The 24,282-nt window shown below is 40.9% G+C and overlaps 1 protein-coding gene across 4 annotated transcripts in view; it reads right to left on the bottom strand.

Moving 5' to 3' along the window:
• LOC134754337 (E3 ubiquitin-protein ligase RNF13) overlaps window positions 1–24,282 on the bottom strand; it is a 96,080-nt gene that overhangs the window by 15,796 nt on the left and 56,002 nt on the right. For all 4 annotated transcript variants that reach the window (XM_063690613.1, XM_063690612.1, XM_063690614.1 and 1 more), the window contains 2 exons: window positions 19,122–19,296; window positions 9,130–9,305 (listed from right to left, as the gene is read on the bottom strand). In XM_063690613.1, the coding sequence (XP_063546683.1) occupies window positions 9,130–9,305; window positions 19,122–19,296 (351 nt within the window). The remainder of the gene's footprint in view (window positions 1–9,129; window positions 9,306–19,121; window positions 19,297–24,282) is intronic.

The raw sequence follows: 24,282 nt of genomic DNA, 5'->3' as shown, positions 1-24,282 counted from the left end.
TAGACATGACTGACAAGCAAGTAGTTTCCAAAACAAAACGACAGATGTAGCGTCACGCTACATTAAATAGTACATTACTACAGAGGCTGGGAAGTAAGGGGTTGCCGGCCGAATGCATATATACGGCCGAACGTAGTGAGGCCGGATAGTTATGAGGCCGACAACCCCTTTCCACGCCGATGTATGTATAGTGCTTTTCTCAAACATGCAATGAAATAAATAAAGAAATCTCCACGAAATTAAAGTTTTATTTCTAAAGAAACTAAAAGTAAACGAGGCACAAATAACTACCACCTATACGTCCTTTATCACACGTGTCGTATATTTTACACATGTAGTTTATCAATTTATTACACAAATTGTCAAGATATATTTATGTATCTTTGATTTTTTCGCCTTGCATCCGTCTGACTGTAGTTTTAGCCACATAACTAAGATTACATAGTTTTTATGTTGATATTATGCTTCACATACATCGTTGCCTTAAACATGAAATATAATTAACAGGTATTGAAACGATGAAAAAAATACATACGCGTGTTTGAGTAGACATTTTACCGCTAATATTTAAATGAAATATTTTAAATCTGTATTTGTAATTATAGTTTGTCAAAGGACTGTCTTATTTCAAACATAGACAGAGAGAATCATACTATCTTTATCTTACACTAGTACTAGCACCCGAAAGAAAAGTATGAGTATAGTTTTTTTTGTTCTTATTTACTGCCAATTTGGTTTGACCAACTATAAATTTGCAATTCAATATTATTGGAATTTGCTAATAATGTTTTATTTATGATTTCTTTGGAAATTCTATACAAATAAAACTGCAAAATATATCAAATATCGTTTATTGTTTTTTTTTAATAGTTGTATTGGCAGAATGTCATTCGAACCAAAAAGCAAATATTGGTTATAGTTTTTTTTATGGCTGAATGCCATGATGCTGTGTCACAAATATGGAAATAAAAAAAGCCACTTCCCGTCCTAGGCCTGCAACTTTGTATGAAATTTCATTACAGACCTCTCGTCTAGCCGCGCCTGAGACGTGATACTTCCCAGCTTAATATAAAGAACGTTATATCAATATTACATAGCATGTTTGAGAAATAGTACATTATTGTCGAGGTTTGGAAGTAGCTACTTGCTGGCTGAGGATTCGTTTTAAACGGACGACCTTGGGAGTCCGTTTAATTGAATCCGAAGCCAGCAAGTAGCCTTCCAGCCGAGTCATATATAGTGCTTTTCTCAAAAATGGCGCAATAAACACAAATATAATAGAAATATTTTACAGAAGCAACGTTATTATGTATATATTTTCCCAGAAAAAAGTAAAAAGATTTGCTTTGCCTTTTTATTTTTTTAATTAAAAATAGAAGTGTATTTTTCTGATGAAAATACGCCAACCTATTTGAAACACCAAAATAGTCGCGGTACCAACATTGTAATAATAAGTACTGATCATCTGTTTGGCTGTTTAATGGACCTATGCCTTCATTTGATATGGCCACTTCAACTTTTAAAAAGTTTGGAACTCGACAAATAATGGAATTTGTATGCAACATTGCAGTCCCGAAATCGAGACTGCAATGTTTTTTACTTTTTAATTTTTTGACTGACCATAAACTACACACTTCGCGACCTACTTTTTAACCGGCAACGTCGACTTTGCCGTCCATTTTTGAGAAAAATATTATACCGGCATTATTTCAGTGCTGAATAAATTAGGTCGTACCCTTGATGATGTAGTTGTTGATGTTAGTTACGGCGGTGGGAGCGGCAATGAAACCGCGCAGCATAGAACGTGAAGTGCGTTGGGATAAATGCATTTATAAGATGGAATTTAATCGGTGATCAGGAATTTAGTTTCGAATTTGGTAATCGACTGCGATCACATAAATAGGCATTTCTATTTGCATTTTAGATTTTTAAACTTTTGTATTAAGTATTTCCACTCAGAATCACGAGCTCCTTTGATTCTAATATGAGAAAAAGTGTCCACAAAATTTCATTTTTTTTTTGGTCCGATTTGTTACAGTCATAGAACGTTGTAAGTATCAATTGAAAACCGTAACCAACGGACCAAAAATATTGGGGACACTTTTTTCGCAGTAATATTTAAAAAAAACCGGCCAAGTGCGAGTCGGACTCACACACGAATGTTTTTATAGTACCATTAACTATAAAAACGGTCACCCATCCAAGTACTGACCCCGCCCGACGTTGCTCAACTTCGGTCAAAAATCACGTTTGTTGTATGGGAGCCCCACTTAAATCTCTATTTCCGAAATACATCACCTGTGAAAATTTCAGCTGTCTAGCTATCACAGATCATGAGATACAGCCTGGTGACAGACAGACAGACGGACAGACGGACAGCGGAGTCTTAGTAATAGGGTCCCGTTTTTATCCTTTGGGTACGGAATCCTAAAAAGCACGTGGATGAGTAGAAATAAAATAAAAATTTCCAATTATAACACGATTTTTTTTTGTACAACTAAATAGAAATGCGCAAATGTAGCTCTAATACAATTAAGTTTTTTTTAACATACCTAATTTTTTAGGTTGAAATTAAATTATATATGACCATTATGACCTTATGACCATTAAGCTGTCAATTTGTCATTGGCATTTAAATTCCCCGCAAAAGCGATGGCACTTGACGTACACCTACTACCCTTACTTTTTACGCAATAACTGCTTATACAATAGGTCACTAAATAAGTTTTGCAATAGGTATACAAATATGAAACAAAGAGGTGGCCTATCACATATACTTTTAAAAACTATTTTTTAATACAGTTGCTCAAAAAGTGCTTCTTTTCGTGGCTGTTTAGCGTGCGGAAAGTTGGTTTTCGCGAACTAGTGCTTTTTACTTTTCCAATTTTTTTTAATTTTAACTTGTTACAATTCATGACTACTTATTGATGAGTGTTAATATTAGTTTCCTTTAAACGTCGTAATCAACATAAAAACCTACTGTTAATGTAAGAAAACGAAAAATATATTTCATATTTTATTACTTACCTCTTCATCATTATAAGTATTATAACACGTTTATTTTTTTAATGTTGAAAAACCGTTCTTAATAAGTTGTCTGAATGGAACGGAACGCCTGTCAAAGAAGAGGCGTATTTTCTTACTGCAAGAATGTTTTAAGTTTCCAAAGGCAACATTCGATATTGTTTTTATAAATATAGGTATACGATACACAAATAATCGAAAATAACGATATTTAAGTAATAATAGTACAATGTTTTAATATTTATAATTGTTTCTGTCTTATAGAACATGCATTTGAAAAAAAAAACTTTCATTGAAGTGGGTTCAATAATAATAACAAAATCTATTCTAGTTGAATAAAAGCTAGAAAAACACCTCTTCATAATGTCAATGTCAACGATGTCAGTGTCACAGAATTAATAATATAAAAGTTTCTAATTCCATTCCCTTACTTGTTGCTTTTCTTATTTTTTCGCAACTGTATTAAAAAACGTCGTTCGATACACGTGCGGATATGTACTTTCCGCACTAGCATTGAAATGTACTATTTCCAAAGGCAATGTTTGGCGGAAGAATAATCATTTATTTTTAAATTAATGTCTATTTTTTTTCTTCACGCTTGTCCTTTTTAATAGGTTTTCCACTATTTTTATGGCGTTGAACTATTTATTGTATATTTTAAACATTTCTGATATATAGGTAGGTTATGGTAAATTTTTGCCTATGTATAATATTTTTATAATGATCTTTTTTTTTTATGATGAATAGGCAGGCGTTTGACCACGATCCCACCTGATGGTAAGTGATGATGTGGTCTACGGTGGAGCACGCTTACCTATGAGATACCTATTAACTCTTGCCTTGAAGAGCCCCAAATTGTACTCATGCGGAAACACAGACTCGGGCAGGGCGTTCCACTCCTTGGCAGTTCGCATAAGAAATGTGGAAGCAAAACGCTTCGTGCGTATGTTTGGAGTTCCTACCATGAAGCGATGCCGGAGTGCCGTTTGTCGTGTGGTCCGATGGTAAAAATGGGACGGAGGAATAAGGTTGTGCAGTTTCTCGGCACACTCTCCCAAATGTATCCTATAAAAGATCGACAGGCTGGCAACCTTGCGACGATGCTCCAGACTTTGGAGTCGAGCATTCGTCAGATTGCTGTCATTGATGATTCTCTTGGCCCTCCTCTCAACTGACTCGAGCGCCTCAAGCTGGTACTTTGCAGAGCCATCCCTCACCTTGTTGAGGATGCCTAGCTTTTTTGCCGCTAACTGTGCTTTAGACTCGATATGCGGGCCGAAGTTGAGTTTCGAGGTCAGCGAGACTCCGAGCAGCTCAAGATGGTCGGCTAACGGAAGGGATACATTTCGGAAAGTAGGAGTGAGATGGAATGGACTCCGTTTAGCGGAGATAAGACACGCCTGAGTCTTACTAGCATTGAACGCAACCAGATTGGCTTCGCCCCAATCGGAGACTGCCTTCAGTGACACGTTCATGCGTTCGACCATTGCCTCCCTGAGCGCCTAAATTTGGGCTCCACTAGCTCGTAAATTGGGTATGTATCTTTCAACAACCGTGGTGTCATCTGCATATCCGAACGTACCTGGCTGCAGCAGGTCGTTTATGTGGAGCAGGAAAAGGGTCGCTGAAAGCACGGACCCTTGAGGGACTCCGGCATTGATTGCCATCTGATCGGACGAGCAGCCATTAATGACAACCCGAATCGACCGATCCCTCAAAAAGTCTGATACCCAGTCACAGAGACTAGTGGGTAGACCGAAGGACGGTAGCTTGCTAATAAGGCCCTCGTGCCAAACCCTGTCGAAGGCCCTCGATACATCTAGAGAGACAGCTAAAGCCTCTCCATTCTTCTCGATAGCCTCACTCCAAATGTGCGTGGCATACGCTAAAAGATCTCCAGTAGACCGGCCTCGGCGGAACCCATATTGCCGGTCACTGAGCAGGTCATTCGCTTCTAGGTATGACAGGAGTCGGTTGTTCAGTACACGTTCCATACTCTTACAGAGCATGGACGTGACCAAAATCGGTCTATAGTTGGCAGGGTCAGCTCGGCTACCTTTTTTCGGCACTGGTTGAACATTAGCAAGCTTCCAAGACTTCGGAACCTGGCCGATAGCCATAGAGAGGCGGAAGAGGCGCGTCAATATGGGACATAGCTCAGGTGCACAGGTTTTAAGAACTATGGCTGAAATTCCGTCAGGACCACTTGCTTTGTTCACGTCCAGGTTTTGCAGCACTTTGCGAACCTCCGTCTGACGTATGCGTATGTCCGACATAGAAGTCTCGCAAACTAGTGGACTAGGAGGTTTTGTGCCAGTTACATCTAGACGTGAAGATTCAGCGAATCTGCCTTTAAAATTATTATGTGTCATTAGAATCGCAATCGAAAACAGCACGAATATAAATAATATTTAGTAAAACATATTCGTAAATGTCTTCCCCAATATAAAGAAAGAACCAACAAGGACCCACCACCAGCAAAGGCCTCTGTCAGCAGCAGACCCAAAACCACCGGTAAGCCAAGGCCCAAGCTATATTATTTAGGGTTAGCATAGCGCACAATTTTTATACAGTCCACTGGCTTTACGCCACAGTTTTTGTACTTAAACAGTAAGTTTTATTATATTTGCTTTTATGAATAAATAAAATTATATCTGATATGTTACACGATACCAAAAATGACCGCAAATAAGTTTAAATTTCATTTATTTACTTTACTAGTCCATCTTCGGCACCGACTTACTATATGTGACATAATAATAATATGTGAATTGGCTGTAACAGACAGGCAGACACACTAGTGATCTTATAAGAGGTATTTTTTTGTTGAATGAATTGTATGCACTTACCCCAACGCACCTCACGTTCCACGTGGCGCGGCGTAATCACAATGGTCTTAAGTGACATAGACCCTACTGGCGCTTTAGTCCTTGCCAATTTCTGCCTTTTTCACCTTTTTCCAAAAAAAACGAAACCACAGAATAATTCTATCGAACTACCGAACCTGTTTACAAATTTTCACGAGAATCAGTTGATAAATGAGATCTGCAAAGGAGCACATTTTTGCCCACGGTGAAACGGAGACCTTCGCTAACGCTCGGTAAATAATGGTTCAAATACACTTATAAAAAAATGTTGTCCTTGCTGGAATTTTATACCGGTAGTACCGATACCGTACGTAGGTATAGTTCTGTTTTACTTTCAAAACGAACCGTTATCGATAAATAATAACGGTACCGTACCGCTTAATACCATAATGAAATCTGTCTCTGCCTTTTACGATTAATGTGTGGAATAGCACCGAAACATACACTTCGGATACTTAATTATTTTATTTAGCTTTCTACTTACGGTTATGTTCTGATCAGTATGAAAATACTTTTTCACATCGCCAATTCGAAAAAGGAGTTTTTCTTCCCTGCTAGGAGGGATCAAAGTAACACTTTTCTGTTCTAGGACACTATTAAAAAAAAAAACTTGCACATTATTTATTTAGCTTAAATAATATTTTTAAACATCATAATTACCTCATAGGTGATGTGAAAAGCAGTATGTGTCACATGGTAGCAAAACTATTTTCATCTTGGGCGTAACACACTTGAATCCCTCACTACGCTCAGGATTCTACTTTAGAATCCCTCGTTACTCTCGGGATTCTATTATAGAATCCTTCGCTTCGTTTAGCAGCAAAATGACATATTATGTCATTTTCCTCCCTTGTAACACAATCTACTATAGATACCTATGCACAAAATGTCTTTGAAATAAAACATTGTTTTGTTGGATAGTATAACTCGCTAGTAGGAACTAAGTGCTGGTCTTGTCTGGTGCGATATAGCCACGTAAGCAAAAATTATGTACAGTATTTTTATAAGGTAACATCCATGTTTTGCAACCATAGCACAGCATCGGACGTCAAATCTAATAGATAATTCGGGCTACCCGAGTATGTGCGGAGTGGGCACCGCTGGATAATGTGCTCCATGGTCTGGTCCTCGATGCCGCAGTCGGAAGAAGTTGCATTGCATCGCCCGAAGAAGAAGTTGTATTGCCGTTAAACTGTTTCTTGATTCTTGCAGATTGTCAGAAAAGCACTTAGGTAACCGCATATAGACGGACGGAACGAACGGCAACAAACTAGGTGTAGAGACTGCGACTTTCACGTATTAAACGGGTTGCATAACGCTACCTATTATTAATTGGTAATCATTATTTTAAGATAAAATTTCTCTAACATAAATAAAAAACTACAATTGTCATCAAAATTCATTGACGTAGAAATGTCATATACGTTTTTATAATGACACAAATTATTAATACCAGCATAATGAAAATAATCCCAATCAGTAAAAACGGCTCTTTAAACTTTTTTCATTTCAACCGGGTTTTGAAGGAACAAATTAATTAAATTCGATTGTAATGGTATTAATTTAGGATAGTTTACTGCGGATTTCGACCGGTATGACCAGTAAATAACAAACAAATCAAATTTAAAATGAGACTAGAGCTCCACGTCATGCATTTTATTTACCCTATTTTCTGAAATACTAATTATCTAAATTAATTTTTAACAAGCAGAAACGTCTGCGATCGATGCTATTAAGCTTATAATAAATTTAAAAGTGGAGTGCTACCCATGCACATCGTAACTGGTGAATTTCCAATATGACTTGGAACTCCAGTGGCCGTTTAAGAAGTGTAACGCTCTTACGGTAGATGTCGCTAGGGTCCCCTAGACCCATATAGTGGTAAGATTTGCTGACTATGGATGAGGTCTTGGTAGCTCAGTTGGCAGAGCGCTGGAGTATCGATCCAGAGGCCGTGAGTTCAAGTCTCACCCAAGGCAGTAATTTTTCCACTTTTAAATTTACTAATTATCTACTGGTATACTTTTTCGTATGCGTATATGATTTAATGTCAATATAATTGTCAAATGCAGCTGTCATTTTCATACGCGCAGCTACACGTCTGCTTTCGTCAGGCCCCTGCGGGCATCTAAGTCAAAGAAGAATTTTGAGTGATGTCGTCAATGTATGGAAATTGTACGAAAGTTTACATTTAAGATTGATGTTCTGTGTTGTCTTTATGAGTAAACATATAAATCGATAATAATTTGATAGTTTGGTTATATTTCGTCTTGTTCAAACGGATTCCATATTTTGATTTTTTGATACTTTTAGTGTCGATTTGTAGAGAATAACAGCAAATAAAAAATATAATGGCGTGGGGAGTCGGTACACGGCTTCTTCGTGAACAAATTAACGTGCCATTTAATGCAATTATTAAACATTCATTGAACAAATTATGTGCGCAAAGTAAGGTCTAAATCGAAAATGCCATATCCCGTCGCCTTAAAGAGAGATAATTGTGGATGAATAAAATGTAGTTTTTCTTCATGTGATTTGTACTAATTTAAATAAAAATCCGAAAATTATATAAAAGAGCGTCTTATTTTATTTCCATGACAGATGTGAGTGATTGACACAATTCTTTTTAGTTATTCAAATTCAAAATTATGTCATTATCAAATATGCACATTAAAATGTAAAAAGGTTGCAATCTGAACAGTGGACGATGGTTCCCATTTAAATATAAAGAATACAGGAAAACCCAAAAAGGGACAATTTATATTGTTACCCCCTTGATCTATTTAGGAAACTGGTTTTTACCTCAATAATTTCTAGCAAACAAATTCAAAAAGGTAAATGTTTTGTAACACACTGTTATTCCAACATAATAGTTGGTAGCCGATCGAAGTTGCGGTCAGAGACTAGTGAAGATACCTACATCTTATCTTATACTTTTAAACGAACAATTTTTGTATATATCTATCTATCTATATATATTTCTATATTTCGGGGATCTCAGAAACGGTTCTAACAATTTCGATGAAATTTGCTATATGGGTGTTTTCGAGGGCGAAAAATCGATCTAGCTAGGTTTTATCTCTGGGAAAACGCGCATTTTTGAGTTTTTATATGTTTTCCGAGCAAAGCTCGGTCTACCAGATATTAAGTAGGTATAAAGAGAAAGCATGTGCAGTGTGGTGTGGTGTGGTGTGGTGTGGTGTGTAGTTTAGGTACCTATCTATGTAATGTAATGTACCTGAGTGGGCTCGGTGGTGTTGGTGACGAGCGGGTCGCGCGAGTCGTCGCTGTCAGAGTCGGAGAGCGGCGCGCGGCGCTCACGGCGCTCGCCCGCCGCGAACACGCGCCGCTTGCACACGGGGCACACGCGCCGGCTCTGCGTCAACCACGGGTCGATGCACTTCGCGTGGTACGCTGCGACACACAACACAACACCTTACAACCTTACTATAGTATAGGTACTATACGGTACGGTACGGTACGGATCATACAGTACACTAGGTACCACCGCTGCGCTGTAGTGCTCACCACTATGCCCCTACCCTACCCATACTTGATGAACAAAATGCCGATGTACGGTTTGTTTTCAAGTAACTGAATTGTCGAACGTTAACTTTTGATAACCAGTTACCATAATATACAGTCGTACAGCGCCATCTACATATTAAATTAAATATTATAGGATATTCTTACATAGATTGACTAAGTGCCACGGTCTCATATATTAACTGTCAAATCAAAACACGAATGTGTATTCAAAGCTAAAGTAGACATCATATTTGCATAATACAATCAATGAGTATTTGCATATCATATTTAGAACGATTATCCAGGGTCCCTCTGTTTGACATAATTATTGAAAAACATAATGTACATACATACATATAATCACGCCTATTTCCCGGAGGGGTGGGCAGAGACCACGGATTTCCACTTGCTACGATCCTGACATACCTCTTTCGCTTCCTTCACTTTCATAACATTCCTCATACACGCTCGCCGGTTTAGGGTGCTCTTGACCTGGCCTTTCTTCAGGATTTCCCCGATCTGATCAGAGAAAGTCCGCCGAGGTCTGCCCCTTCCAACTCCCGTTTCTACCTCTCCCTTATGCAGTCTCTTTGTTAGCCTTCTTTCACTCATTTTTTCCACGTGTCCAAACCATCTCAACATACCTTTCTCAATTTTTGTCACTACATCTTCGCTCAGTCCACACTTTTCCCTTATCACACTGTTCCTAATTCTATCTTGTAATCTCATACCACACACACTTCTCAACGCTCTCATTTCCACTGCATTCACTTGGTTTTGATGCCTCTTCTGCCATACCCAACTTTCGCTACCATACATAAGTGTAGGCACCAGCACCCCTCTATGCACAGCCAACCGTGCCTTTTGCGACACCTTCTGGCTGCTCATAAAAGCGTTAAGTGCCCCATTCACGCGATTTCCAGCACTCACTCTCCTTTCAATATCTTTATCATGCTTACCGTCCCTAGTGAATAATGTTCCCAGATACACAAACTCTTTCACTTGTTCTACTCTTTCTTGACCAATCAAAATTTCACAGTTTGTCATATATTCCTCCTTTTCAAATACCATTGTAATGGCGCGCACAGCACCACCAACCAACAACACCACGCCGCCGCCACGTGACAGACAGTGGAGCTACCTATCGAGCCGCGGCCACCGATCGAGTGCCAGCCCACTCGCCCCACCCGTCGCGCGCCGGGCCGAGCGTATAAAAGCGGCGCGCGCCCATACAACAGCGTCAGTTGGGCTCACCGCCTTCTGCAGTGAGGACAGCTGATCTCCCGGTCGAGCCGGCGTGTTTTCAGACGCGTAGGCACCCGGTTCCCCTCCGACCCTTCCTGATTCCCGTAGCCCAGTCAGAGCCGGCGTGTTTTCAGACGCGTAGGCACCCTTGATACTCCCTGTCGCCCTGGTCAGAGCCGGCGTGTTTTAGACGCGTAGGCACCCTAGGCGCTCCCCCCGATTCGCATATCCTTCCCGTCTCGCCATCCCCTTCACTCTTAGGGGATACCGTTCCCGAATCCGCGAGTAGCTTAGGGTCCGCGCCACACCGTTGCGATAATAAGAGTCACCCCCGCGTCGTACCTAGCTTAGGATACCTAGACCAAAGTAATCTTGATTTATGATAAACCGGCATAAAAGCCCGCCGATCTATACTACAGCATTAAACCTGTGTTTCTTTGTCTCGATCTGCACCCTCTCTCTCCTCTGAGCTAACTAGGAAACCCTTGCTCCCGTCTGGAACAAGGGAGGTGTATGAGGCCGCGCCCCCGTGACCCCATCACATCTGGCGCCCAACGAAAAAACTCACGTAGGAGTCCATACGGTATCCTGGAAGGAACCAATGCTCGAGAGAGGGCAGAATAAATGAATAAAGAGAGAGTAAATAAATAAATAAATATTTAACATATACCGCCCCGTGTACTCATATATTCTATACAGCCGCTACACGTAGCATCACCGCACCGAGGCAACCGGGACTGTCGCATCCCACCCACCCGTAGGGTACAACAGGAGCCCCGACGCTCCATCCAAGTAATAAGGAAAAAAAAAACTCCCGCACGGACCGCTGCTTACCGGTAGGCATTAGAAATGCCTACAAGTTGGATATACCGACTGAAAAAACCCGAATTAATACAAGAAGCCACGGCAAGTGGCGTACCGACTGAAGACTTAACCGTAGAGGAGATACGCAAGGGTTTGGTGGAGATCCTGAAAGAGGAAGAAGCCGATAAAATGGCGGAAAACAATGCAAAGGTGATCACAAAATTAATAAAAGAATGGAACCTCTCGTTTAAAACTACAGACAACGCCGTCGAGTTCATCGAAAGATTGGAAGAGCTCATCGACGCCAGCAAGGTCGAAAAAGAGGACATACTGCCCGCACTACCACGCATCCTGCAGGGCAGAGCGCTCCTGTGGTACAGAAATTACGTAGACTCATGGACCGATTGGAATCAATTCCTGCAAACATTTAAGCTGTACTACTACCCGGCCAATTATGAAGAGTATCTCATAGCCAAAATTGTCACTAGAAAACAAGGAGACCAGGAGAGGTTTACCGACTACGTCACAGACATTCTGACGCTGATGCGCAGGTACGGAAGTCTCGACGAAGCAGCGAAGTTACACCGCATCTACGAGAATATGTTACATAGCTACAAGCTATACATCAAAAGGCAAGACTATAAGACCTTACCAGAACTATTGAAATTAGGAACCGAGCATGAAAATATAAGGACACCCACGTACGGTGCAACGACGTCGTCAGGAGCGTGGCGAGACGCCAGCGACAACAACAAATGGAGGGAGTACGAACAAGCAAGCAGCGAACAAACGACCCAAGGTAGGGACGACCGACCCCACAAAGACCAGAAACCGAAACCCGAACCGAGAGAGAATACGAGCCACACAGTGCATCCGAAGTATGACCCCAAGACCAGCTGCTGGTCCTGTGGGAAACCGAGACATAACGCAGACGCCTGCAGGGGCAGACGCCAAGTGTTTTGCAGCCAGTGTGGAAAACTGGGAGTGCTGAGCAGGACCTGCTGCAAGAAAGCAACCTGGATAGGGCAGGAAAAGCTAGGAGCAGCCCACAGCCCACAGGCGAGCGACAACCGCATATACACCGATTTGCACATAATGGGAAGAAAATACCCAGGCGTAATAGACACAGGATCCACCAACTCGTACATCAACCAGCAAGTATATAATGAATGTAAGAACATCGCGTACCAGAATAAGCTAAAAACAAGAGAAGTAATACTAGCGAATGGGACCAGGACACAAACCCACAAGAACTTGTTGGTCGGCATAGAAGTCAAAGAGGTAAAAATAAGACACTGGCTGAGGGTGCTGCCGTCAGCGACGGACATTATAACAGGAATGGACGTCCTGAAACGACTTGGAATGGTTATAAAATGGCCAGGAGAGAGCCAAGACGAAGAAGACCCCGATGACAAAGATACCCAGAGAAAAAATCCGAAAAACGGAGAGGACAAGCAAAAAGTAGACACTCCAGAAGAAAACCAGAATAGCATAACCGCCGAATCCAGTCAACAGCAGCCAACCACACCGTTCACAAAGGTACATCACAGAATAGAACTAAAGCACACAGGACCCGTAAAACAGAGATACAATCCGCGAAGTCCGAAACAGCAAGAAATAACCGACAAACCCGTGAGTGACATGCTTCAACAGGGCGTGATCGAGAGGTCCCACAGCTCACATAGTTTCCCCGTCGTAACAGTGGAAAACCCGTCAGGTCAGTACCGATTCCGTGCAGATTACCGTAAGCTTAGGCCAGATTTCCGAAGAAGATGCGTACCCGCTACCACAGGTAGATTTCGGTAAGATTGACCAGATATCCGAAAAAGGTAAATACACAGCAAACCGAGTCCCGCGCCGCCGAGCGAAAGCGAACCTTACACAACACACACAGAGTCCAGCGACAAAATACAACCAGAAGAAGATAATTCGAAAAACACAAACCAAGCAGCGCGGACACGAACCGACTTCAGAAATGGAACATGGGACCCTTAAACGTAAATTTAATAGAAGAAAAATAGATATAGGATGGATAACAAAAAGTAAGTTACAGATCGCCAGCCCCCTGGCACCGGCACCGTCCTCGAGACCAGACACGGAGGGCGGAAACAAGAAAAGGACGCGCAGGGCGGGCAGAAAGAGGAACGGCGGCCAACAACACGGCCATACGAGGAGGCCGCGAACGCGGCAGGCGCACCCGCCCTACGAACGTCACCGGAAAGGAAAAAGGGGGGAAACAAGAATAAATAAATAGTAAAATAATAGGATAGTGAAATAATATAAAAATATAATAGTGATTACATTCAAGTACCGTAATAAATAAAAACCGTAATATAGTGTAGTATCAAAAAAAACCCGTTAATAGATTAAAGTACCAAAAAAAAAACATAAAAAAAAGCGTATAAAAAAACCGTTTGTTTACATAAAATATAGTTATTAAAGAAAGAATAAGTGTAATCAAAAGTGGGACCAGTTAAACCGCAATAGATACTTAAAATAAGCATAAATAAACAATCGACGTGGGGTCAAAGAGAGAACGTAAGCTCAAAATAAATAAACGTGTTGCAAATAGGAAGACGAATACTTAGAATAAATACAAAAATGAGAGATAAACATTTAGCATCCAGTGAATAATAAAAAATAAATAATACAAAAAAAAAAGGGTAACGCCTTTCAGCCAGCATATTCTAACGGTGATTTTTCCCCATAGGTAAAAATCTCCAGACGGGTGACGGGACTGTAATGGCGCGCACAGCCGCGCATTACAACACCACGCCGCCGCCACGTGGCAGACAGTGGAGCTACCTATCGAGCCGCGGCCGCCGATCGAGTGCCAGCCCACTCGCCCCACCCGTCGCGCGCCGGGCCGAGCGTATAAAAGCGGCGCGCGCCCATACAACAGGGACCTTAAGATTCCGAAACTGGACGAATTCATCGGCCACCTCGCACGTAGGATGTTCGAGCGTGCCGATTCGTCCAGTCACCCACTGCTGCAGGGAATAGCCCCTCTTCACACCCGCCCCCCCCGAAGCCCGCCGGACACGAGCCCAACCACGTGAGCTCGTGCCACTACAAGACCCCTAGACTCCACCAAGCCGCAGATGGCCAACATGTCCGCAAAGCCATGATGGCCACCATGATGGCCGCCAAGATGGCCGCCAAAAAAGAAGAAAAAATGGCCAGCAACTTAAACGCTGGCCCAAACAGACCGGGCTGTAGTCACAGCCCGCGACAGAAGCCGCCAAAATGGGCCTAGCCCAGTAATGGCCTCCTCACACCCCCATAGTAGGGGAGTGCAAGATGACAAAGTACTACAACAGCGTCAGTTGGGCTCACCGCCTTCTGCAGTGAGGACAGCTGATCTCCCGGTCGAGCCGGCGTGTTTTCAGACGCGTAGGCACCCGGTTCCCCTCCGACCCTTCCTGATTCCCGTAGCCCAGTCAGAGCCGGCGTGTTTTCAGACGCGTAGGCACCTGGATTACGTAACCTGTCCTACCCTGTATCTTGGTCAGAGCCGGCGTGTTTTAGACGCGTAGGCAACCCTTGATACTCCCTATCGCCCTGGTCAGAGCCGGCGTGTTTTAGACGCGTAGGCACCCTAGGCGCTCCCCCCGATTCGCATATCCTTCCCGTCTCGCCATCCCCTTCACTCTTAGGGGATACCGTTCCCGAATCCGCGAGTAGCTTAGGGTCCGCGCCACACCGTTGCGATAATTAGAGTCACCCCCGCGTCGTACCTAGCTTAGGATACCTAGACCTAAGTAATCTTGATTTATGATAAACCGGCATAAAAGCCCGCCGATCTATACTACAGCATTAAACCTGTGTTTCTTTGTCTCACTCTGCACCCTCTCTCTCCTCTGAGCTAACTAGGAAACCCTTGCTCCCGTCTGGAACAAGGGAGGTGTATGAGGTCGCGCCCGCCCCGGCGAACGTGACCCCATCACACCATAACTTTCGTCTTTCTTACATTTATTTTCATTCCTTTCCTTTCAAAAGATCCATGCATTCTAGTTACCATCTCCTGCAACTCTTCACCCGATGACGCTAGCAATACCAGGTCATCAGCGTAAATAAGACATTTGACGGGTAACCCACTCATTCTCAGCCCACATTCATCATTTCTCAAATCATGCAAACTACTGTCCATGAACAGATTAAACAGCCACGGTGACGCTACACATCCCTGCCTAACACCCTTTTCGATGCTAAACCACTCAGTGTACGACCCGTTTACTCTCACACAAGCACTCGAATCCTCATAGAGCGAATTCAGTGCCTGAATGAGACGGCCGCTCAATCCATACACAGACAGTACCGACCAAAGTTCATTCCTCACCACTCTGTCATAAGCCTTTTCCAAATCCACGAAAGCGCAATAGACCTTCTGACCTTTGGCCAAATACTTTTCGGCTATGCATCGCAAGGAAAAGACTTGATCCGTACATCCCATTACCTTTCGGAATCCCGCTTGTGCATCCCATACTTTCTCATCGGTTTCTTTCACTACTCTTTCAATCAATATCTTTGCATACAATTTGCCGACGACGCTGAGTAAGCTAATGCCTCTGTAGTTTTTGCAATCCAGTTGTGATCCCTTTCCTTTGTAAAGAGGTACAATGACGGCCTTGCACCAGTCCCTGGGCACTTGACCGGTTCTGAAGCACATATTGAAAAGGCGGTACAACTGACTTGCTACAATGCCTTGTCCAGCTTTCAGCATCTCGACAGAAATTCCATCATACCCTGCAGCCTTCCCTGATTTCATTCCTTTCAACGCTTTCACACTTTCATCCATGCTAATACTATCTTCGTTCTCCGACACGTTTTCAATGCTTTCATTCAACTCCGAAATTGACGTGCTTCCCTCCTCTTTATCAAACAAACTTTCAAAATACTCTTTCCATCTTTCTAAAATGCATTCTTCCTCATTCACTAATCTTCCATTCTTGTCTTTTATTGACTTTAGCTCAGAATTCTGGGTGTTACCCCTGGCTAAACGAACGGACTTCCAGAAAAACTTTATATTTGTTTGGAAATCTTGAGAGAGCCTTTCTTCCATTTTATCTTTCTGTTAGCCTTTCTTTCTGTCTACTAATTCCTTTACTAACACTTTCATTCTTCTATAATCCTTTTTCGCTTCACTGACTTCGTCAAATGAAGCCGTGTGATTTCTTTGGTTAGCTCTTGAGGCTAACCAATCCAACCACAACTTTTTCTTCTTACACACTGCTTCTTGCACTTCTTTATCCCACCAAACATTCTTCTACTTTTTTCCTTTGTGCCTCTTCCTTACTCCACATACTTCACTTGCCACACTTACTACTTTATTTTTAAAACTATTCCACAATTGTTCAGTCTCACTAATCTCATCCATACCATTGAATTCGGTTTTTGATCTACTCCTATACTCATCATTTACTCCTTCTTCTTGCAAAATCTCCACTTTTATTCTTTTTAAATCGGCAGTAACTGTACGGGGCCGTTGTCTCCATCCTTTAAACAAGCCACTTAATCGGCACATTACCAGGAAGTGGTCAGAATGGATACCCGACCCTCGATACACCCTGGAGTCGATAACATTCTTCCTAATTCTTTCATCCACTATCACAAAGTCAATCATACTTTTCCTAACATTCTCCGCCTCTCGAGTATATAAGTGTATCCTTTTGTGGTCAAACATCGTGTTTGTTACACAAAGGTTCCACTCTTGGCAAATTTCTAACACGCTTCTCCCATTATCATTCACTCTCTCGTCACCGTACATTCCAAGAACCTTTTCAAATCCGTCCCTTTTTATTCCTACCCAGCCATTGAAGTCACCTAACAAAACTAATCTTTCATTACTCTTACATACTTTCAAAACCTCTCTTAGTTCATCCCAAAATATCTGCCTTTCATCCCGAATGCGCTGTGAGATACTCGCACCCCGGTCTACTGGAGCGTAAACTCCTACCAAAAATATGCACATCATTCCCACTTTCAGTCTAATCCACATCAGTCTGGAATTCACACATTTAAATTCTCTCACACACTCAGCCATTCTTGCGGAAAGTACAACACCAACTCCCTGACCGGCACGATCCGAACTAGGTACCCCAGACCAATACGCCGTGTAGGTTCCATGCAAGGTGGTATCGCATCCTTTCCGTTTCGTCTCATCAACACACAAACTATCAATTTTTCTCTCATCCATCATCTGCAAAACCTCGTTTAATTTCTCTTCCATTCCTCCTCCAACATTCAGCGTAGCAAAGCGGCTCTCCGTGAGCCGCTTGTCGCCCCCGCGAGAAACGAGACGTGACGGGTGGCGTACCACGTCGCCGCCATTCGGATGATTATTATTATTTTGAATCTCCATTGCGTTTCCACGAGTAAAAGGGATTTAAATTTCCACAACTGCAGAGCCCTGTACTGAAGCAAGGCGGTTCACCACTGTGTCCTGTGACCGCCAACACAGACACCCTCCGTTCAACGCCAGTACTACCCTCTGGCTATGCATCCCTCGGCACGGGTCGGCTAACACCTTGGATTTGGGGGTTTTATATTGGAGTTTTCCTTCTCCTAGACGGGTTGCAGCACAAAATGCTAACGAGGCCCATCTCCCCGGGTTCTATTTTGGAGTTTTCCTTCTCCTAGACGGGTTGCAGCACAAAGTTAACGAGGCCCATCTCCCCGGGTTATATTTTGGAGTTTTCCTTCTCCTAGACGGGTTGCAGCACAATGCTAACGAGGCCCATCTCCCCGGGGACAATATAATGGAACAACCAACATAATGTAATGATTGTCATATTATGATTAGTCATAATTCTGAAACCGTTAACTTTTCAGGATTTTCCTTGGGTTATCCTATAGATAGGTTAGGTTAGGTTTGTTTTATGGCAATCCTGAAAAGTTACGCGTTTCTGAGAAAAACCAAATTATGACTAATGATGATATGACAATCATTACATTATGACTTTCAATAATTATGTAAAACAATAGAGACCCCGATTCCGATTATCCATACCCACACAAATGCAAACGCTGATCGGAAACCAGAACGAAGTATAAATAAACTTACACGTCTAGTAGTTTTAACCAAACCGTGTATAATCGTAATTTGTGGCTTTCCTTCCTTTAAATTTTGTTTTTCCTCAGGAGTGGTGTCAATATTGATACCATAAATGAATTCAGCACCCCCGATTTATACGAAAACGTTACCAAACCCGGCCTAGCAGCTACACTGATGTAGATAATTAAGATAAAAATGAGAGCCCTAAATAAACCTTCAAGAGCGGATATCTCAAAAACTACAAGATATCGAAAAAGTAGACTTAATAAACCTTGTAACAAATTAAATCACTTTTCATTTTGTATAAGTGGCCATGTCGTTCAGACGCATAGTTTCCGAGATATAAACGAAAAACCGAAAAATGGAACCTTTAAACCCCACTCTTCCCCCAGCACCGGGGTTACGGCCGGGGACTTTTAATATGTTCCCCTCCTAACTAGTCCAAACAAAGCTACGAAGTCAAAAATTGTGTTCCTAGCATTTCCCTCTATACCTTCTTATTGCTTGGCCTTACTACCGTGAGCGTTGAACGTGCATGCTTGCGGGAGAGGCGAGGGCGAGGCGTCGAGAGGACAATCGATTCGAATGATGTACCGTACCGTGTGCGCAGGGCAGCACGCGCAGACGCTCGCCCTCGACGTAGTCGTCGAGGCAGATCGCGCAGGTGTCGTAGGGGTCGCCCTTGCTGAACTTGCACGTGGGGATCTTGCGCAGCGCGCGCGCCGGCAGCCGCCGCCGCCGCGCGTGCCGACGGTCGCGGACGCACTTCGCTATCTGTGTACCGAACCACCTTTGTTACAACTTTTACTATCATTCTAAACACCACCTAAATGTGTCCAAGAAGAGTCAATCTCCTATGCAAATTTTGAATTTCGCGCATTTTTGTACTGACGACATGGTTTGCCAGACTGTACCATACACTGTATATATTAAAATTATTGTAATAGTAACATGACAAATGTTTAAAATTTACTCAAACTATTTGTTTATTGCATGTAAACAAATTCAAATTCAAAATGTTTTATTTGCAAATATAGGTAGTACATACAGTGATGGTAATCTTACAATCAGTGGTGTCTCTATATTTGACCAACAGGCATGCAAAAAACAGTTAGTCTTAAGTCTAAATTAAAAAATTGTGTAAAAAAAATCTGAACAGAAATCAGTATCAAAGAATTTAAGTCAGCAGTTACTATTAAGGAGACTAGTTTTATAATATTAAATACCCGGATGTCAAACAATTAAAATTTATGTAGTATAATAAGAATACAAATGTCGCAATGTCAGTCAAATAATGAAAAGAATAAAATAGAAATTAAATATTCAAATAATCCGAGAGACAATAGTAGCATTTATCTGTTAAGAATGTCATCAATGCTCGTTTGAATTCAATTGTATCCTTATTTCTAATTGTGTCAGGTAGTTTATTATAAATTTTGCTTCCCAAACAAATCACACTCTTTAGTTTAAGGGCTGTTTAGCTGGTTCTGTATGTAAATCGATTTTTACTCTTTTATTTCGTAAATGCGTTACTTTTAAAAAAAGTGTGGGATTTGTTTTAACAAAGAGCAATTTCATAAATAAAGAGCGAAGGTAGAGTAAGCACTTTTAGTCTTTTGAAATGTTGGGCGCAGCTATCGAGTGGTTTTGAGCCACATATAGCTCTTATGCATCTTTTTTTGATCTTTAAAGACTAATTCTCTGTTAGTAGAGTTGCCCCAAAAGATAATTCCATACCTCAAAGTAGACATAACATAACCATGATACGCAGCCATAACCGCATCCCTACTGACTATCTTTGCAAGTCTAGATAGTGCATATGAGAATATATTAAGTTTTCTACAAACTTCTTTGGTATGCGGTTCCAGGTAAATTGACTGTCTATTTTGATACCTAAGAATTTAGTTGAGTTCACAGTTTCTATCTCAGTTCCTAGGTATTCACATTTAATTGGAAGAGGAATTTTCCGTTGATAAAAGTGCATAATTTTTGTTTTGTTGATATTGATTAATAAATTATTATAAGCAAGCCATTCAATAATATTGCATAATGTCATATTAATTTCAGATTCATAATTATTATCATTATCACATTCAATAATTACAGTGCTAATATCAGCGAATAAGACCATTGGATATTTTACATTTTAGGGAGATCATTAATATATAGGTAGATTAGAAATAAAAGGGGCCCTAGAACACTCCCTTGAGGGACTCCGTAGACTATTTTGCGTCTATTGGACACGAAAGATCTTTCCGTTTTAGTTTTTGGACATATTTGGACAAGTTCAGTTACCTGTTCTCGGTCACTAAGGTATGATTTGAGCAGATCAAGAACATTTCCACGTATACCGATTTTAATTTTTTTGCTAGTAATTCCTTCGTCATATTAAAAATTAGGCACATTGAGCTCATGCGCGTCGCAATTTCTTATTTTATTTTGGCGATGAAGGTGGTATGTTATGCTTGGTGGAGGCAGCATTATTAAATGCCAGTACAAAGCACATTTTACACAGCGCTTAATACTCTTGATCGATATTACTAGGTACAGAATGTTCACTGATTGATAAACAGTGAGAATTCTGTACTTTATTATTATTATAAAACCGAGTTTAGAAAGTGAACCACGCTGTCCCTTCCTAAAGGCCCATTTAGATGATGCGAGTTTCTCGCCTCGACCATTCGGTTGTCGTAGCACGTAGCGTACGCGTAGTAAATATAGTATCATGTAAACTATACGTACGATATCATATCGCACGAGACGGAGCAATAATCGCCTCGCCCTCGATGATTGGATGTCTCCGTGTAAACAAAATTTAAATGCGAGAATCGTATTTCGAGTTCATGTGCTATTCAGTCGCCATTATGAGTGCATTTTTAATCTTGATTTTATTTTCATTTTGGACCATACTTTGAAATTGCCAGCTCACGCAAAAATGAATAAAGTGCTGCTTCTCTTGCATGCCTGTTTTTGTAATTGATGTCTTCGGTGCATTTGTAGCTTCTATACAACTCAAAAAACCTTACGTTTGTTGAAATTCCACATTTGTACGTTTTTTGGGACAATTTAAATGTTTTATCAATCTACATAAAGTTTTTCTTTTCATATACTTAAATGCTGCTGTTTCCCGCAATCGTTTTTTTTTTCTTAAAGGTAACGTCATTCCATTTGAGCTAAGAGCCAATATTAAAATAAATGCAACTTAAGAGGCCGGTGTCGATTTTAGTCGCAAAAATGTAAAATTGATAGATTTAGTCCGTGAAATTTTACACCTTTTGTTACCTAATTCAAATAACAAGTACTGGTTTCTATTAGCACGTCTTCTTATCTTACCTTTTATCAGATCAATTTTTTGAAACCAGACTCACTAAATTAGTAATGTTTGCTTTTCTGATGGACGTTTAGGTAAACGCGCGTAAAGCACTGATTTTGTCGCTCTTATTTGTAAATTTCGTAATGTTTGGACTGCTAAACATGGTAATTTTGTATTACACATATCCTGTACTTGACCACAGATTAATAAATAGTTACTACGTAACAGATACATCATTCCCATACAAAAGCGAAAATACCTACGCTATAATAGCCTACAAAATCTTAATTATAATACCTGCTTCTCAGGACGAGAAAAAATGTACCATAAGTACGCGCACAAAGAGTCGAGACTGTGTTGTCCGGCATGCGAGTCACGTGCCAACGCGTCATCGTAAGAATGCGCTAGGGTTGTACCTATGATGATTATTGTAATAAAACGAATGTCAACCACATTTTTTATTAGTCAATCAAATATTTAAAAACAACACTTATAAATACCTGACTCAAAAAACTCCTTAGTTTACGATTTACCTACTTATGTTCAAAGAAATAAACGGTGATAAAATTCATAAAGATAGATTTAAAATTAGTATTTTTACCTTTCTTCGTCTCTCGGCAATGAAAACAACGACCATTTTTTCTTTGTTTTTTGACTACTGCACAATAATTACGTGGTTTCCTGCATTTCGAAGCGTAAGCGCGGGAAACGTGCGGTGCGAGCGCTCAGGCGGGCGTTCGGCGGCCCTCTGTCGATTGTATCGTCGACGATACGCCGAGCGGTAGGCATATAGCGCGTGGCCTTGAGCGAGTGACGGAGGCCTGACTTGACGTTTATCAGACTACATTTTTATTATTATGACTTTGAAGTAGTGTAAAAGAAAGTTAGACGAAATCAATTTTCTCCAAACTTCAAAACAAGTGACAATTTCTCTAAAAATCGACTTAATTTCAACGTAATTTTGATACTTAAAACAATCTACAACATTTTCTGAAACTATTCTTATATATATATATATATATATATTTTATAAATATTATAGGACATTCTTACACAGATTGACTAAGTCCCACGGTAAGCCCAAGGAGGCTTGTGTTATGGGTACTCAGACAACGATATACATAATATATAAATACTTAAATACATAGAAAACACCCATGACTCAGGAACAAATATCTGTGCTCATGACACAAATAAATGCCCTTACCGGGATTCGAACCCAGGACCATCGGCTTCACAGGCAGGGTCACTACCCACTAGGCCAGACCGGTCGTCACTCTTTCATTCATTCTGTCATTCTTATACATCAATTTGTATAATTTACCACCATGATTTTTTGATGAATTTTTAAAAACTGCCCCTTCTCTTCATGCATTACCGGTGACGCACGCTCGCGACCTCATTATTAAAAGGCATGATGAGAAGACGTGCTAATAGAAATCAATACTTGTTATTTATTTACGTAACAAAACGTGTATAATTTCAACGACTAAATCTATCAATTTTACATTTTTGCTCCAAAATCGACTACGGCCTCTTAAATTATATAAAAAATAATGTGTAATGATTAGCAACTAATCACGTAAGCTGACTGGTAAAACTCGTATGAAAAGCGGATCGCACCGATTCGTGCGATACTCGCTCGTACGTGAAAAAATATCATACGAGAACGAGTTTAGAAGAGACGAGAAATCGTAAGCAAATATCTCCCTATAATGCGGCTCCTCGTGTAAACTATTTCGCCTGGCGATAATCTCCATGTATTTGGGCCTTAACGCATGAGTAGTAAGATGCGTTAGAGTAAAACAACACAAACTAAAGGTTATTGACCGCGGGCTAGGCGAAAATTTCGTCAGTCTTCGCCTCCCGGTTGATACTTCGTCACATGATAGTTTAGAATTAAAAAAATAGTCAGCCGGTTGTATCGCCGTGGGTCACGTGAACACGTAAAAATTTTTTTCACCACACCAGCTGGTAAAGGCGCTCTTGATTGTTCAAAAACTGATAAGAAAGTTGCATTTTATTCACATGTGAGGCAAAGTAATCAAATGGAAATTTTGAGTTGTTTTCTTATGTTTGCTGGTAGAATATGAATAACATTCATTTTGAGTCGAAGTACTTAGATTTTGTTTGATATTTTACAGTTAGTATTTTCCTTGTGTTGGTGTAGTGAAAATTTTTGTGTTTTAATCGGTGGCAAAATTTGTTTAACCCCCGAGCCTTAAAACTCGCTACGCTCGTGGTTCTATTTTGGAATTTTTCGCTTGCTCGGGTATCAACATTAGCACGAGGGGTTAAACAACAACTTTGCCCCCTTGTAAAACAAATAACTATCTTTCAGTCATCGCCTCCCGATTGATACTTTGTCAGGTAATAGTTTCATGCTACCAGCTGACGGTCTTTCCAACGCGATACAACCGGCTGAGGGTTTTTTTTAATTTATAATA

This window comes from Cydia strobilella, chromosome Z (genome assembly GCF_947568885.1).
Source record: "Cydia strobilella chromosome Z, ilCydStro3.1, whole genome shotgun sequence".
Classification (NCBI taxonomy): Eukaryota; Metazoa; Arthropoda; class Insecta; order Lepidoptera; family Tortricidae; genus Cydia; species Cydia strobilella.
Note: the sequence above shows the minus strand (reverse complement) of the source record. Positions and strands in the feature narration are given on the sequence as shown.